An 18,431-nucleotide genomic window follows, 5' to 3' on the forward strand; every position below is an offset into this window, starting at 1 on the left:
TGTGATCTCAGCTCACCACAATCTCTGCCTCCCAGGTTCAAGCAATTCTCCTGCCTCAGCCTCCCGAGTAGCTGGTATTACAGGCATGCGCCACCACGCCCAGCTAATTTTGTATTTTTAGTAGAGATTGGATTTCTCCATGTTGGTCAGGCTGGTCTCGAACTCCTGACCTCAGGTGATCCACCCACCTCAGCTTCCCAAAGTGTTGGAATAAAGGCATGAGCCACCGCGCCCGGCCTAGCTGAGAAGTTTCTATTTTCCCATGGACAGTGGAGAGTTACAGAAGGTTCTTGTGCAGGTAAGTGGCATGATCTGAGCTGGACTGTAAGAAAGTTCATTCAGCCACCTGGAGGGAGCAAGACTTGGAGCCAAGGAGGCCACTGAGGGAAAACAGGAGACAGGGAAATGTAGGCAGAGAGACAAGGGAGAGGGAGTTCCGAAACAAGAGGGAGGGATCTTGAACCTTCCCCCGCTCAGTGAAACCTAGCCTGGTTCTTGGTCAGGCCTAGGCTCCTAAACTGGACCCCTGTTCAATTCCCTGTGGACAGGGTTGAGGGGTGTCCCTCTCACTAGCTACAATGCAGCTTGTGACTTTCTGAAGCCCTTGGGTCCACCCTGCCCCTCCTGGTTCCCCTCTTTTCCAGCTTCACCTTGGAGAGTGGGGTTAATAAGAAGGAATCCAGTCCACGACCAGTCTGCCAGAAAGTGTGCCATTCATTGATTTGCTCTGCAACCTTGGGCAAGTCACTGCCTCTCTCTCTGACCCCATCTCCTTACTAAAAACTGGACTGACAATCTCTGTTCCTCTCACCTGGGACTCCAGGGAATCTTTGCATTTCATTTGGCCTCCTCTTCCTGCAGGGCTGCCTGCAAGGAGGCAGAGAGAATGGAGAGGCAGGCCAGTCTGTGGGCTCTCAGGTGAGATGGGTGAGGAGGGAGCAGTGGGTGGGCTAGGGCAGGGCCATGGAGAGTGGCATGTATGGTTACTCCATCCCGAGGACCAGCACTGGAGCAGGAGGAGAGCAGCCTTATCCAGGGGCCCTGCTGCTTTGCTACAGATAGGGTAGGAGGGCTTGCCCAGAGAGGCCTGCCTGCGTTGAGGTGTGGAGACAGGTGGGCTCCTCCAGGCCCAAGGAGGCAGACAAGGGCCACCAGGGACCCTGGCACCTATATGTGTATATGTCTGAGGAGGGGTCTCTGCATGGCAGGGTACCTGGCTTTACTCACTGCATCTCTGGCCCTGTCAGCTTCTCTCTATCTCTCTCCCTTGCTCTGGCCATGTGTCTCTCTAACCACGTCTCTGCCTGTGCCACCCTCCAGGTGATTCATCTTCCTCACCCCCACGCCTAGGGGGAGGGCAGGGCAAGACCAGGCCAGGATGTGCTGAGCAGGGCAGGGTAAGCGGCACAGCTGAGCGGAGAGGAGCGCCTCCTCCATTCTGGCCAGGCCCTGCCAGCTTAGGTGGGGAAGGAAGTGAGGAACGACACCCAAAGCAAGGTACAGAGTTGGGGAGGGGCGCTCGGCCTGGGGCCTGGGGCACCCTGTTTCCTCAGTGCTGGGAAAGGACCCTGATCTGAATCCCCTGGGGTGGACCTGGCTGGGATGTAGCCAGGGGTGAGGTCAGGGGCCTAGGGAAGCTGCTGGAAGGAACCCTGTAGGTTGGGCTATTTCTTCCCTCCGGGACTGGGAGACCTAAAATCCCCTGTGACTCTTTCTGCCTGTGTGACCCTGGAAGGGAGGGTGCAGAGGTCTTTGTGTGTGTGTGTGTGTGTGTGTGTGTGTGTGTGTTCACAACAGAGTTTGCATGTGACATAGTGACTGTTTAGGAGGTGGCAAGTGTCCCACAGGTGTGTGTATTCCTGGGCCTAAGGAAGGCTAAGACCCAAGGACACTGTGGATGTGTTTGTTACATGAGTATGACATAGTAAATGACATTTGTCCCTTGGTCTCCATGGGGAATTGGTTCCAGGACGGCCTGAAGATACCAAAGTCACCAACACTCAAGTCCCTTATATAAAATGGCATGTTATTTGCATATAAACTGTGTATCTTCCTGTATACTTTTTTTTTTCTTTTTTTGAGATGGAGTCTCTATCACCCAGGCTGGAGTGCAGTGGCGTGATCTCGGCTCACTGCAACCTCCACCTCCCTGGTTCTAGCGATTCTCCTGCCTCAGCCTCCCGAGTAGCTGGGATTACAGGCATCCACCACCACGCCCAGCTAATTTTTGTATTTTTGTAGAGACAGAGTTTTGCCATGTTGGTCAGGCTGGTCTTGAACTCCTGACCTCAAGTGAACCGCCCACCTCGGCCTCCCAAAGTGCTGGGATTACAGGTATGAGCCACCGCACCTGACCCTTCCTGTATACTTTAAATCATCGCCAGATTAATTAGAATACCTAATACAATGTAAATGCCATGTAAATAGTTGCTATACTGTATTGGGTTTTATTTATATAATTTTTATTGTTGTATTGCTATTTTTTGTTTTTTTTCCCAAACATTTTCGATCAATCAGCCTCCATGCAGAGGCCGAGGATGCAAAACCAATGGATATGGAGGGCCACCTGTATGCCACATGTCTGTGATTGTGAGTTTGTGATTCTGAGTGTGTGGTATCATGTGACTTTATGCTGTTTTGCCACTGTATGTGATTGTGTCTGACATGGTATAATTGACTCTGTGTGCCTATAGTGTTTGTGTGTAACCATGTTTGCAGGTGTGACATTATGGTGTGTATGACACTCCATGGCCCTGCAATTGTGAGACACAGTGTAAATGACAATGTACATCTTTGTGACTCAGTGAAACCATGTTTGAAGAATGTCTAGCTGGGTATATGATTGTATGTGGTTGGGCAGTTGTATGAGGCTGTGTGTGAGATGGTCGAATTGCCATTGTGTGACTGTGTGTCTTTGTGATTGCATGACCATGTTTGCAGGTGTGTGTGATGCTGCGAGGCTGTGTGATCGTATGTGAGGTTGTGACCGCAGGTCTTTGTGACTGTGTGTAACTAGGCTTTCAGGAGGGCGATCACCTACAGTTGGGTGAAATGGTGTAAATAACACCAAGTGTTTCTGTGACTGAGTGGGCCCATTTGTGACTAGTCATTTATGAGACTGTGTGTGATATAGGCTAACAGACCCTCTGTGGCTGTGAGTGGGAGGCCATGTGGCTGTGACACAGCATAACCTACACCATGTGATGGTGGTACCTCCGGGAGCTCTTGACTACTACTCTCTTGTCCTCACACCTGTTTGCCTCCATCTCTCCCTCTGCAAGGGGTTTTTGTGGCTCCCTTCTGCTACAGGATGGATGTCAGCCTAGCATCAAAGGCCTTTCCCACTCCTCTCTGACCCCACCTGACTTCTCTATCATTTGAGGCACTCCCACAGCCCCCCGCCCAGCCAGGATCACATGAGCCCCACATTCCTTTCTTTGGGGCATGCCATCCCTGGGGTGGGGGATCCCTCACTGCCTCCCAGACCAAATCCTCTCTCCTAAGCATGACCATCATCTCCTCTAGAGCCAAAGATAGAGGTGGCTTTAGGGGACATACAATGAGGGAAGAGGGACAGTACAAAAAGGCCTCCCCTTTTTCCGAACTGGCTGCTTGATTTAAAGTTATTTCTGTGATCTGAACTCTGGATGCTGCACGTGTGTGTGTGGCAGGGGTGGAAGATGTGTGTGGGTCTGTGTAGGTGTGGAAGTTGAGGAGGGTAATACAGATTGCTGAGAAGTTGGGATTTTGTTTTCATTTTTCTTCTTCTTCTTTTTTTTTTTTTTCTTGAGGTGGCATCTTGCTCTTTTGTCCAGGCTGGAGTGCAGTGGGGTGATCTCAGCTCCCTGGAACCTCCACCTCCCAGGCTCAACTGATCCTCCCACCTCAGCCTCCCAAGTAGCTGGGAATACAGGTGCACACCACCATGCCCAGCTAACTTCTATATTTTTTGTAGAGACAGAGTCTCACTTTGTTGCCCAAACTCATCTCAAATTCCTGAGCTCAAGCAATCCTCCCTTCTTGGCTTCCCAAAGTGCTGGGATTACAGGCATGAGCCACTGTGCCCAGCCAGAAGTTGGGATTTCAAGAAGCAAAACTTGCTCATGAAACACAATTTCATCATTTTTAAGCATACTTAGCTGCACAAAATTGTAAACAAGAAAGTCTAGATATTGTCAGAGCCTTAACAAAAATGTTGAAGAATGGTTTATACTCAGCATACCTATGTGGCTGTATAAACAAGGGCCGCAAACGCATATATAAAGTTCAGGGTGCTCACAGCCACCCCCAGCCTGGTTAAACTCACTAGTAATACTGCCTGCTGACATACATGGAATCAATGCACTAGTCACAAAGAATTCTTATCTGTTGATGAAAACAGCCAGCCCCAGCCCTGGGTCTGGCTCTCCATCTGAGGGCTAGGATAGGGGCTTCCCAGAAAAACACTGTGGCCAGGAAAGGGGCTCAGAGAAACCCAATACCCCAGATAGCTGCTAAGACATGCCAGTCTTAACTTTAACCCCATTCCCCTTTGGGTTACAGTCAGTTACTTCACACCCATTTTCTCTCTTCCTGCAGGGCTGCACCAGGGAAACCGGATCCTGGTTAAAAGTTTGTCCCTTGACCCTGGCCAGAGCCTAGAGCCTCATCCAGAAGGTCCCCAGAGGCTTCGCTCAGACCCAGGCCCCCCCACCGAAACCCCTAGCCAGCGTCCTTCACCACTGAAGCGGGCACCGGGCCCAAAGCCACAGGGTAAGTGGTCCCGGAAAAGAGCAGAGAAGTGGCCCAGGGGAGGGGACAGAGGAGGGGAGAAGTTAGCCAGTGGCAGAGAAGAGGGTTTGTTAGAAGGATAGGGAGGCACCGTGCTCCGGGGGCAGTGCTACCTACCTAGTGCACAGAGGGCTGTGGCCTGAGGCTAATGTGTGCATACTGTGATCTCACCTCAGCCCCTTTGTGTCTACCTCAGACAAAGGAGCAGATTGTGGTTTGTGGAGGGGGTTGTGGCCTGGCCATGACAGCCAGCCACCTCCAAATCCAGCTTTTTTTTTTTGAGACAGAATCTCACTCTGTCACCCAGGCTGGAGTGCAGTGGCATGATCTTGGCTCACTGCAGCCTCTGCCTCCTGAGTTCAAGCAATTCTCCTGCCTCAGCCTCCCAAGTAGCTGGGACTATAGGCACGCGCCACCATGCCCAGCTAATTTTTGTATTTTTAGTAGAGATGGGGTTTCACCATGTTAGCCAGGCTCAAATCCAGCTCACTGATGTCTCCCTTCTCTCTTTCCCATTCATCTCTCCAGTGCCCCCAAAGCCCAGCTACCTGCAGATGCCCCGGATGCCACCCCCACTGGAGCCCATCCCCCCTCCACCATCACGCCCACTGCCTGCCGACCCCGAGTGGCCAAAGGCCTGGCCCCAGAGCAGAGGCCAGCCCCAGTTCTGCAGCAGTATCCTCACTGATTGAGAAGTTTGAAAGGTGAGTCTGGTCCCTAGGGCACCCTCTAGGAGAAACGGGGAGCCTGGGACAGGAAAGTATAGTCAGGAGAGGCCTCTCAGTCAAGCTCATACCCTGCCTCCGTGTGTGTCCACCACCCACCTCAGAGAGCCTGTGATTGTCGCCTTGGATAGGCCAGCCCCTGGCCCCAGCCCAGGTCCCCCAGAGCCAGCCATGTTGCCACAGCCACCCTCGCAGCCACCAGTGCCCCAGCTCCTGGAGGGTGAGGCCTCCCGCTGCCTGTTCCTGCTGGCTCCTGGGCCCCGGGACGGCGAGAAGGTGCCCAACCGGGACAGCGGCATTGATAGCATCAGCTCGCCATCCAACAGCGAGGAGACCTGCTTCGTCAGTGATGACGGGCCCCCCAGCCACAGCCTCTGCCCTGGGCCTGCTGCCCTGGCTAGTGTGCCTGTTGCCTTGGCCGACCCCCACCGGCCTGGCTCCCAAGAGGTTGACAGTGACCTGGAGGAGGAGGACGACGAGGAGGAGGAGGAAGAGAAGGACAGAGAAATCCCAGTGCCCCTGATGGAGAGACAGGAGTCTGTGGAGGTACTGACCTGTGTTCACTGAGAGGCAGGACCATGTGGAGAACCTGGGAGCCTTTTATGCTTGATTCTTCCCCTAGCTCAGTATTTCTTGAAATAAGACCTTGTTTCCAAGCTCTGTGACACTGGGCAAGTCTTTTCCCCCTCCGCTCCCCTACCATAAGCCTCAGTTTCCTTATTTGTAAAACGGAAAGTCTCTTACATCCATAGAGACTTTTCAACAGCTGGAGGAGGGGCACAAGAGCTAGAGCCCTGCAGGGGCCTGAGGCTGTGCAGATGAAGGCTCTTGGCAGCAAGGACCCCTTTCTGTGCCTGGGCAGCCTAACATTTCTTCAGAAAGCACCCTTGCACTTGAGTTAGATCTCAGCCAGAATACTTGCTCTGCTAGGACCAAGCTGAAGTGTGGGGGCCAAAGCCAGGGACTGCCAGCATGGCAGGTAGTCAACAAATATATCTAACGAATAGGCAACTGGGCCAACAAGCAATGAGTTTTATACGTTCTTATACTTTTGTGCTTTTCTCACACCCCAGGTACTCAGCAAGCCCTTGCTGATAGTGTACTGCATAGGTGAATAAATGATTAATTAACATTTATACACCATTTAATCTGTAGTCTGCTGTGTTTTATTTATATTAAATTATCTAATTGTCTCCATTATCAATAGACTTCGGTCCTATTATTATTTTGTTTCTGTTTCTCGCCAGCCTCTACGTTAAATAGATCCTATTATTATCTGTATTTATGGGTGAGGCGTCCTAAATACAGAGCTGTTAAAGAACTTATGCAAGCTAGTGAATGGCAGAGCTTAGGATCTGAACCCAGGAAGTCTGACTTACCATCCCACATGCTTAACCACTACACTCTGCTGAGTCAGAATAGAGAGAGTGGGTGAATGAGTTGTTGAGTGAGGGATTGCATGTCATCAGAATGGAGGGGTAGGCTTTATGGTAGACTGGGGAGTCAGGGATGAAGCTGAAGGACTTACAGATCTGGATATGGGGGTCAAGGTTATCTTAGGGTGGTATTAGGCTTAGAGTGGCATGGGAACTGTTTTAAGAATTCTGGGGGCTTGGGTGAGGGTTAGGATAGAGGATGATGGATCAGGGGTTACTGTTTCTCCTTTCCAGTTGACTGTGCAGCAAAAGGTGTTTCACATTGCCAATGAGCTCCTGCAAACTGAGAAGGCCTACGTTTCCAGGCTTCATCTCCTGGATCAGGTGAGTGACCCCTTGCAGGTACCAGGGCCCCAGGACCTTGTAGGTGCATTTCAAGGAGGAAGTGATAGGGCCTGAGTTCAATCCCACCATTGTGGCCAGAATTTAGAGGCGGTAAGACTCCTCTCTGACCTTGAAGTCAACTTGTCCCTGAAGCCGACTCTGATTATGCCCCAAGCTTGATCCTGATACCAACCCTCACTCCTAATGCTGGGCAGGTATACCAGCCCTGACTGCGACCTGACACTAGTACTGACTCGGACCCAGATCCTGAATTTATCCCTAGCTGTGAACTTCATTCTAACCCTAGCCCTATTCCAGATCCCAAATCCACTAGAATCCCTGAGAGTAGAGATTTTTATCTTTGTTCACTGCTCTATCTTACCCTCTATGACAGTGCCTCGCACACAGCAGACACTCAAAAATATTCATTAAATAAACGGATCTAATTCCAACTTTCTCTCTGACCCTGAATCTAATTCTAAGCCTGACCTTGATCCTGACTTCTAATTGTTCCAAAGCCTAACTCTTGGCAGCAGGGACCCCTTTCTGTGCCTGGGCAGCCTGACATTTCTTCAGAAGGCACCCTCGCACTTGAGTTAGATCTCAGCCAGAATACTTGCTCTGCCAGGATCAAGCACAAGTGTGGGGACCAAAGCCAGGGACTGCTGGAATAACCTGAAATCCATCTCCCCAATATATAACCCTAACCCCATTCCCTGTCTCCTCAGTCTCAAGACCAATGCTGATCCCAAAGCTCCACAAGCCTCCCCACAAATACTGCCCTCACCCATAAGCTGCCCCTTCACCAGCCAAGCCCCAGGCCCAGCTGGGCTGAGTGCTTCTGCCCTGCCCCACAGGTGTTCTGTGCCCGGCTGCTGGAAGAAGCTCGGAACCGCAGTTCCTTCCCGGCCGACGTTGTCCACGGCATCTTCTCTAACATCTGCTCCATCTATTGCTTCCACCAGCAGTTCCTGCTACCTGAGCTAGAGAAGCGCATGGAGGAATGGTGAGGGGCCCTAGACCTAGACTGCCCACTCCCCTGTCCACCTGCCTGCTGAGCCCAGACCCAGAAGTGTACACAAGACTTCATTTCTGCTTGCTCTTCCTCTTAGTGACTTTTGAAAAAAGAATCAGAGCCGGGCACGGTGTCATCCCAGCACTTTGGGAAGCTGAGGCAGGTGAATCACCTGAGGTCAGGAGTTCGAGAACAGCCTGGCCAACATGGCAAAACCCTGTCTCTACTAAAAATATTAAAAATTACCCTGGCGTGATGGCACGTGCCTGTAGTCCCAGCTACTCGGGAGGCTGAGGCACAAGAATCACTTGAACCCGGGAGGCAGAGGTGTGGTGACCCAAAATTGCACCATTGCACTCCAGCCTAGGTGATAGAGCTAGACTCTTAAAAAAAAAAAAAAGAAAAAGAAAAAAGAATCAGGCCCAAACTCTGCCTTCCAGGACTTCCCAGTCTGATGTGGAACAGAGACCAGAACTCAGAAAATTACAACAGAATAGCATAGCCTATAGGAGTATCAGGTTAGGAGCCAAATTGACTGAGTTCAAATTCCAGCTGTGCCACTTGCTAACTTTGAGCAAGTTTCTTAAGTTGCTGTGCCTCAGTTTCCTCATCTATAAAATGGGGGAAAATAATAACGGCCTACCTTGTAGGGTTGTTTTAAGGATTAAATAACTTAATACGTAAAAGACCTTAGAACAGTACCAGTATAGGCCAGGCATGGTGGCTCATGCCTGTAATCCCAGCACTTTGGGAGGCCGAGGCAGGCGGATCACGAGGTCAAGAGATCGAGACCATCCTGGCTAACACGGTGAAACCCAGTCTCTACTAAAAATACAAAAAATTAGCGGGGCGTGGTGGCAGGCGCCTGTAGTCCCAGCTACTGGGGAGGCTGAGGCAGGAGAATGGTGTGAACCCGGGAGGTGGAGCTTGCAGTGAGCTGAGATCATGCCACTGCACTCCAGCCTGGGCAACAGAGCAAGACTCCGTCTCAAAAAAAAAAAAACAAAAAACAAAAAACAAAAAGCAAACAAACAAAAAACAGTACCAGGTGTATACAATAAGTGCTCAATGGACGTGAGCCTTTTTTATTTTTACAGTGCTATGATAGAGCAGAGAATGGGAGGCTGTGGGAAGCCAGACAAATGGACCAAGCCTAGCTTGGAGATTACAGAAGGATTCAGGGAGAAGGTGATGCCTAAGCTGAGTCCTCAGGTAGAAGGGCAAGATTTACAGGCAGCCTCCCAGGCTCCAGGCCTTCTTCCAATCCAGCCTTTAGAGTCCACACCATTTGCCAGAATGGTCTTTCTAAACAACAGTCAGACCGTGTCTCTCCCTGCTTAAAATCATGTCCACATTCCCCATACCTACAGATTCTCCACACCTACAGAGTCAAGTGTGTCCCCCTCACCAGACTGTGACCACAGAGGGCCAGCATAAAGCCTGGTTCCTATATTTCCCCACGAGTCTGTGAACCCTGAGGGCTGGGACCAGGTCTGGTTTGCTTTGCTCCTGCACCAGACTGACCAATGAGGAGTAGGACCAGGCCTGGTCTCTTTGTCTTACCTACCAGATGGTGACCCTCTCAGGGCTCAAATGGGTGTGACTCATTTCTGTGTCCCCAGCATCACCCAGCACACAATTGATAATCAGTATATGAAGTGGTCCTGGCAGTAAGGTCTCAGGGTGGGTACTCCAACCAGCACTCGGGCAGGGCAGAATTGAGGCAGGTGGCATCCCAGGCTGTGGTCTGAAGTCAAGCCGAGCCTCTTGGCCTCATTGGCCTGTAATGTAAGCAGCATTTCTGAAGGAGCAGACTAGCTGAGAAGTAGGTTTCTAGAACTGAGATGAAAGGTATCTGGAGACCTGTGGGGGAAGATTCTGAGGGGCAAAGAGCAGCAGGACCACATCAGCCCCTAATTCCACCCCAGGGACCGCTACCCACGCATTGGAGACATCCTGCAGAAACTGGCCCCCTTCCTCAAGATGTATGGTGAGTATGTGAAGAACTTTGACCGGGCTGTGGAGCTGGTCAACACCTGGACAGAGCGTTCCACCCAGTTTAAAGTCATCATCCATGAGGTGCAGGTAAGTGGTCAAGCTGGAGGGAGCAGACTGGGGGAGGAGAGGTCTGCAGGGACGTGGTCGGGGATCTGCAGCCAGATCTGAACCCCTCTGCTTCTGCCTGTCACAGAAGGAGGAAGCCTGTGGCAACCTGACATTGCAGCACCACATGCTAGAGCCTGTGCAGCGCATCCCCCGCTATGAGCTTCTTCTCAAGGACTATCTGTTAAAGCTGCCCCATGGCTCCCCGGACAGCAAGGATGCCCAAAGTGAGTGTGTGCACCCAGGCCCCTTCCTACTCCTCCACACTAATAGCTCTAGGCCAGACCTCTGAGGCAGGACCCCAAGACTTAATTCACAGGGTCAGCCTTCCATTGCCTCATGATTGAGATCCCAGAGGAGGATCTCCAAACTGAAAGGCCCACGTTGAGGTTCTGAAGTGAGACCCCAGGATGAGATCCTCCTTCTGAATGTTCTCTTTGGGTATTCAGGCAGGGCCCTCCAAGTTGAGACCCCTGCCTGAATACCTGAAGAGAACATTCAGAAGGAGACCCCCAACCTGAACTTCCCAACTGGAAGCCCAGAGCATGCCTATTATGATCCCCTAAAGGAACTCATCCATTTCCTAGATCGAGACCCCAAGGCTGACCCCTAGACTCACCCTCAAATGAAATTTTACCAAATGAGAAAGGAAACTGAGCCTGAAACTTCAGGGACTGAGCCACCATGCTGAGAGGCCAGACTGATCCCTCAGGCCAAACCCACATCACAGAATCTCCACAGCTGAGCTCCCCAGAGAGAGCCGTGGCTCATCAATTTTCCATCCTCCAGATTTAGAGCTTTCCTCCATGTCCATCAGCCACTACCCAGAATGAACCTCCCAAAAGAACCTCCAAATTGAGTACCCTAGACTGGACCCCAAATTTTCCACCTCTCAAATTTGGATCTCTAGGCTGAGATACCTCCTCCCCAGACTGAATCCTTAACCACTAGAAAATCCTTGAACCACTAGAAAAGTCTTCTATCCTGATTCCTCCAGTATCAGCCTGAACCCCATACCCCAGATAGAGCTCCCCACAGCCTACCTCACTTTCTCTTCCCCAGATTGTTATTTTCATTCATTCATTCATTCATTCATTCATTCACTTAACAGCTACTTACTGAGCACCTCCATGTTTTTGTGCATTGTTCTAGGTACTGGGGATATAGAGGTGAACAAAACAGACAAGGTCCTTGATCTCAGGGGGCATATATTCTAGTCAGCAAGAGACACAGTAAACAAAAATAATAAACACACAGTAGAGGCCAGGCGCAGTGGCTCACACCTGTAATCCCAGCACTTTGAGAGGCTGAGACCAGGGGATCGCCTGAGGTCAGAAGTTTGAGACCAGCCTGGCCAACATGGTGAAACCCTGTCTCTACTAAAAATACAAACATTAGCTGGGTGTAGTGGCGGGCACCTGTAATCCCAGCTATTCGGGAGGCTGAGGCAGGAGAATTGCTTGAACCCAGGAGGCAGAAGTTGCAGTGAGCCGAGATTGCGTCACTACACTTCAGCCTGGGCAACAGACCAAGACTCCATTTCAAAAAAAAAAAAAAGATAGCTGGGTGTGGTGGTGGGTGCCTGTAATTCCAGCTACTCGGGATGCCGGTGCAGGAGAATCACTCGAACTCAGGAGGCAGAGGTTGCGTTGAGCTGTGATCGAGCCACTGCACTCCAGCCTGGGTGATAGAGTGAGACTCCATCTCAAGAATAAACAAATAAGTAAATAAATACACAGTAGAATATTAGATAGGTGCTGAGTGTAATTCTGAGAATTAGAAGAGGGTGGCATGACAGTGGCTGGAGAGCCTACTTGAGATTGGGTGGCCTGTCTGACTAGAAGACAGTGAGTCAAAACCTGAATAAAAAGAAGGTAAGCACATGCCTGTTGGAGTGGAACATGTTCCAGGCAGAGGCAACAGCAAGTATAGTGTCCAAGGCAAGGGGAGATATTAGAGGAGGTGGGGTGCTGGACAGGTTGCATATCTCTGAACGTGACAAGTGAGAGTAGAATGGTAGAAATGGGGTTGGAGAGAGGAGCAAAGACTGAAGGCCAAGATAAGGAGATGGATTTTATTCTGAGTGTGGTGGGTAGCCATGGGAAGGTTTCGATGTTGATCACTTGGGGAGCAAAAGAGAGAGCTGAGAGATCAGTTAGAAGGCTTTTGCAATAATCCAAGTGAGAAAAGTTGGCTTGAATGAGGACAGTAGCAGTAGAATCGGTGAGAAATGGTTGGATTCAGGATATATTCTTTTCAGAAGCAGCACTGAGAGGACTAGGGTGGAGTGGATGCAGGGCTTGAGAGAAAGAGTCAGGAATGACTTGTAGGTTTTTGGCTGGTGGTGATGGTTTCTAAGATGATCTTAGGAGTCTGTTTTTGGACATGTTCAAAGTGAGCTGCTAGTCGGGCAGTTAGATGAATCTAGAATTCCAGGGAGAGATTTGGATGTCATTTGCACATAGATAGTATTCCAAAGCCATAGGGCTAGCCGAGATCACCAAAGGGAGTGAGTGTAAAAGGAGGGGAAAGAGGGCCAAGGACAAACCTCAGGGAAGTGGAATCAGCAAAGGAGACTTAGAAGGAGCAGTCCTAGGTTGGGTGCGGTGGCTCACACTTGTAATCCCAGCACTTTTGGAGGCCGAGGCAGGTGGATCACGAAGTCAGGAGTTTGAGACCAGCCTGGCCAACATGGTGAAACCCCGTCTGTACTGAAAATTCAAAAATTAGCCAGGTATGGTGGTGCACGCCTGTAATCCCAGCTAGTCAGGAGGCTGAGGCAGTAGAACCACTTGAACCCGGGAGGCAGAAGTTGCAGTGAGCCGAGGTGGCGCCACTGCACTCCAACCTGGGTGACAGAGTGAGACCCCATCTCAAAAAAAAAAAAAAAAAAAAAGGAGGAGCCCTAAAGGTAGGAAGAAAACAAAGAAAGCGTGGGGTCCTAAAAGCCGTAAGAATGGGGGTTGAGGCCGGGTGTGGTGGGTCACACCTGTAATCCTAGCAATTTGGGAGGCCGAGGCAGGCAGATCACCTGAGGTCTGGAGTTTGAGACCAGCCTGAATAAAAAGGAGGTCTGGAGTTTGGCCAAGATGGTGAAACCCCGTCTCTACTAGAAATACAAAAATTAGCCAGGCGTGGTGGCCGTGCCTATAATCCCAGCTACCCTGGAGGCTGAGGCAAGAGAATCACTGGAACCTGGGAGGCTGAGGCTGCAGTGAGCCAAGATCGTGCCACTGCACTCCAACTGGGCCGCAGAGTGAGACTCCCATCTCAAAAAAAAAAAGAATGGGGAGTGGACAGTTGTGTCCACTGCTGTGTCCGCTTCCCATACTAAGCCTCCTCTACCCCGCCAGATGGGGCACTTCACTAACAAGCCTGGACCCCTAGAAAGAACTAGGCCTCTAGAAAGTTTAATAGCTAAGCTCTACAAGCAGATATCTGCAGCATAAGTAAGTACCTCATTCCTCCTGCTGAAAAAGAACCCTCACTGATGTGCCAGCCTGAACTTCTAGAAAGGGCCTTCCAGACTGATTCCCTGGGATGGGCCCCATGGACTGACATCTCCAAACTGAACCTTCATACTAAGCCCAGTCTGAGGTCCCAGTTATAGATCCCAACACTGGTTTCTCAAACTAAGATCCCCAGACTGGGCCTCTTCCCACCTGGAATACTCTTCCCACCCTGAGTCCTAAGAGTGGGGTCCCAGTGAGAGCCTTCAGCCTGAAGTCCCCAAAAGAGCTTCCCAGTCTGATCTCCTTGGCCACCATTCTATAGACAAGTATTGCCAACTGAGCACCCTAGATTAATTCTCCTATTTCATATCCCTCAGACTGAAACTTTCAGCCTGAACTTAAAAGACTGACTCTCCAGGTCTGTCCTACAGACTGAAGCCCCACTGTGCCCCCAGACTGGATTCCTTGAGTCCCCCAGAGGGAACCCTGAAATTCAGCAGCCCAGACTGAGCTCCAGACAGAGATTCCAGGCTGTGTTCTCCCCAGCCCAAGTCCCCTAGACTGATGACCCCTATTTTTTTTTTTTTTTTTTTTTTTTTTTTTTTTTTTTTTTTTTTTTTTAGAATGAGTTTCACTCTTATCGCCCAGGCTAGAGTGCAGTGGCGTGATCTCGGCTCACTGCAACCTCTGCCTTCCTGGTTCTAGCGATTCTGCAGCCTCAGCCTCCCGTAGTAGCTGGGATTACAGGCACCCACCCACTGCGCCCGGCTAATTTTTGATATTTTTGTAGTAGACTAGAGACGGGGGTTTCACATCTATGGCCAAGCTGAATGGTCTGAAATCGAAACTCCTGAACCTCGTGATCAACCTGCCTCGGGGCCTCCAGAAGTGCTGGGTGATTCTAGGCATGGAGCACCATTGCCCGGGCCCACATGGACCCCTATTCTTTCATTTACCAGATGGGAGTCCCATGATGAGGCTCCAGGAACATAACGGACTAGATTATGGGAGCTGTCCCCCCCAATTTAAGCCACTCAGCTAAGTTGCTAGTCCCAGGCAACATTGAGCTCCCAGGACTCGTTCTGCAATTTTATTTTTACACTGGATCCCCAGACATCCCAGGTGAAATTCTCCAAATAAGCTCCTTGCACTAGACCCAAAGTGAGCACCAATGAAAACGAACTAGAGTGGGGCTTCCAGAATAGGATCCATTTTCTCACTGTGTATCTTGGGCCAAGCTGCTCAGCCTCTCAGCCTAAGTTTTCCACATGTATGAATGCGGGATGACAGTGATACCTACCTTTCATATGGTTGTTTTGAGAAGTAATGAGATAACCTGGGTAAGTCTCCTAGCACAGATGCCTGGTACATGAAAGGCTCAAATATATGGTTAGCTGCTTTTTATTACTAAATGCGTGGCTCTAATGCCCATCCCATTTAAGATTGGCCCGGTTGCATATGAGAAATTTATTTTTTATTTATATTTATTTATTATTTTATTTATTTATTTATTTATTTGAGAGGGAGTCTCACTCTGTCACCCAGGCTGGAGTGCAGTGGTACAATCTTGGCTCATTGCAACCTCCGCCTCCCAAGTTCAAGCAATTCTCCTGCCTCAGCCTCCCAAGTAGCTGGGATTACAGGCGCCCACCACCACGCCTGGCTAAATTTTGTATTTTGGGTAGAGACAGGGTTTCACCATGTTGGCCAGGATGGTCTTGATCTCTTGACCTCGTGATCTGCCCACCTTGGTCTCCCAAAGTGCTGCGATTACAGCCATGTGCCACCACACCCAGCCTATTTTTATTTTTATTTTATTTGAGACTGAGTCTCTCTCTTTTGCCAGGCTGGAGTGCAATGGCACAATCTCGGCTCACTTCTATCTCTGCCTCCTGGGTTCAAGCAATTCCCCTGCCTCAGCCTCCCGAGTAGCTGGGACTACAGGCACGCACCACTGCGCCTGGCTAAGTTTTGTATTTTAGTAGAGATGGGGTTTCACCATGTTGGCCAGCATGGTCTCGATCTCCTGACCTCATGATCTGCCCACCTCGGCCTCCCAAAGTGCTGGGATTACAGGCGTGAGCCACCGCGCCCGGCCTTTTATTATTATTATTATTATTATTTTAAGTGAAAGCAAGTTTATTAAGAAGTAAAGAAATAAAGAATGCCTACTCCATAGGCAGAGCAGCCTGAGTTGAAGAAATTGAGTTTCCTGTTTTGTATCAATCCCAACCCTATCTGAGGCCCCAGCATGAACCTCAGAGCTTGAGCTTGGCCATCTGATCTTCCCTAATGGAGCCTCCCAGATTGAACTCCCCACATCAAGTCCAGAGATGAAACTTTGTCCCCGGAAACAATTTCCCGGTCTGGTTTTCTGAGCTGTTCAGAATGAGAATCTCTGAATGAGAGCCCACCTGAGATATGCATACTAAGAGTCTCAGCCCAAGATCCTAAGCTGAGCTCCCAAATTTTTACCCCTCAGACTAAATTCCCCAGGCTGAGCCTCACAGAATCATATGTCTGGTTCCCCAAACTGACTTGCCCACTTTCTACTTTCCAGACTGCACTCTAGAGCCTGGACCCTAGACCAATCTCCCCATACCAGGCCATCTGGAACTCCTGGCCTCTGTTGCCTACACTGGGCCCAAGACTAAACTCCAAACCAAGATCCTAGACTGCCAAGCCCAGACCAGGCCCCACTAAAGCTTCCAAACCAAGCCCCTACATCAGGCCCCCCAGATTGCAGTCCCTAGCCTGAACCCCTAAGTGAAATTCTAGACTGAAATCCCCACACTAAGGCCCCAGATAAGGACTGTACACCCTGGATCCTTGGAAATGCCGGTCTGTACTGCACATGAGACATCTCCAGACAGAGCTCGTTGTAACAAAGCCTCCAGTCAGAGCCCATCAGCCTACACAGGCCTGAGCTTGTGTGCCCACAACTTGCCAGAGTCTTCTTCCTATCCCCTTCCCTGGGTGCCTCCTACCTCTACCACTCAGCCTGCCCCCGTCCTGGGGTGGGGGAGATGTAGGATGTGTAGGAAAAGAGGCAGCTGGGAGATCATTCCCAGCTCTGATGCCAACTCTGCCACCCAGGTAGGCAACCTAGGGTGGCCACCTTCTTCTTCCTGAGTCTTGATTTCCTCATTAGATAAATGGGGCACAATCACCTATGTTACAGGGTTGTTGTGAGGGTTGAAGGAGCTAATTTATCCAATGCACCTGCCTGGAGAGGCCATTGGGACCTTGGCCCTGTCCTAGGGAGCTCCTAGTCTACTGAGGAATATGGATGCAGATGTATAAATACACGATGAGCACTGTGACTAGTGGGACAGAAGGGAGCAAAGGAGAATATGAGAACCCAGACAGGGTCCTAACCCAGCCCGGCAACTCTGGGCAGGCTCACTGGAGGAGGTGAGCTGGATCCAGAAGACAGAGTGACAGTTGGCCAGATGAAGTAAGACGGGACATGTTTAGGGAGGTGCAGGAAGCTGGAGTGGTCAGCAGAAGCCACATCACCAAGGGCTTTGAGTCTTTCTTTTTTTTTTTTTTTTTTTTGAGACGGAGTCTCGCTCTGTCGCCCAAGCTGGAGTGCAGTGGCGTGATCTCAGCTCACTGCAAGCTCCACCTCCAGGGTTCAAGTGATTGTCCTGCCTCAGCCTCCCAAGTAGCTGGGATTATGGGCACGTGCCACCATGCCTGGCGAAGTTTTGTAATTTTAGTAGAGACGGGGTTTTGCCATGTTGGCTAGGCTGGTCTTGAAGTCAGGTGATCTGCCCCCCTCGGCCTCCTAAAGTATTGGGATTACAGGCGTAAGCCACCACGCCCGGCCTCACCAAGGGCTTTGAATGTCAGGCTAAAGGGCTAGGTCTTTACCCTGCAGGCACAGGGGAGCCACTGACAGATTTGAGCAGAAGAGTGACAGTAAACTGTGTGAGAAAGTTCCTTCTGGCAGCCAGGATGGAAGAAGGGTTGAAGATTAGACCCCGGCCCCTGAAAGGCATGTGGACGCCTGAGCTGGGACAGGGGCCATAGATCTCCTTGAGCACCAAAACTTGGTCATGAAGAGAGAGCCTCTTAGGAAAACAAGACTTGGTTGGCCAGCCATATGGACCTTCTTCAGAAGCACCTCTGCTCCTCCAGCACAGGCTGATCTGAGTGGGGAGATCCAGCACATACAGAACGGGGTACACGGAGACTGTGGCCAGGCCTTAAGCATGGGTGGGATTTATTAGTGGGTGGAGATGTACAGGGACTCATTTCAGCTTTTTTTTTTTTTTTTTCTGACAGTACCTGGTCACTATAGGAAATATGGAAATTACAGGAAAAGATGAAATAGGGAAAAAATCACCTGTGATCTGAGCCCCCAGAGAATAAGCACAATGAACATTGTGACATAAATTCTTCCTGGTGTTTTTTAGACATGTATACTTGTAAAAGTGAGATCATTCTATATAAACATGTTTGTATCCTTTTTTTAAAACACCCTGAGCATTTCCCAGATTATTAAAAGCCCTACATGAGGATCATTTGTAAAGGTTGTTTAATATTCCATTATATGAAGACGGCATAATGTATTTTTTTATTTTTTTAATTTTATTTATTT

General features: G+C 50.1%; 1 protein-coding gene across 1 annotated transcript in view; it reads left to right on the forward strand.

Annotated features, from left to right (window-relative positions):
* The window catches only part of FGD1 (FYVE, RhoGEF and PH domain containing 1), a 50,794-nt gene that overhangs the window by 19,491 nt on the left and 12,872 nt on the right, over positions 1-18,431 (forward strand). Inside the window, 8 exon segments of the mRNA XM_017892656.1 lie at positions 4,579-4,752; positions 5,299-5,407; positions 5,409-5,474; positions 5,600-6,041; positions 7,166-7,255; positions 8,113-8,261; positions 10,199-10,355; positions 10,462-10,600. Of these exon segments, the coding sequence (XP_017748145.1) occupies positions 4,579-4,752; positions 5,299-5,407; positions 5,409-5,474; positions 5,600-6,041; positions 7,166-7,255; positions 8,113-8,261; positions 10,199-10,355; positions 10,462-10,600 (1,326 nt within the window).

This window comes from Rhinopithecus bieti, unplaced genomic scaffold (genome assembly GCF_001698545.2).
Source record: "Rhinopithecus bieti isolate Rb0 unplaced genomic scaffold, ASM169854v2 scaffold_23323, whole genome shotgun sequence".
Classification (NCBI taxonomy): domain Eukaryota; kingdom Metazoa; phylum Chordata; class Mammalia; order Primates; family Cercopithecidae; genus Rhinopithecus; species Rhinopithecus bieti.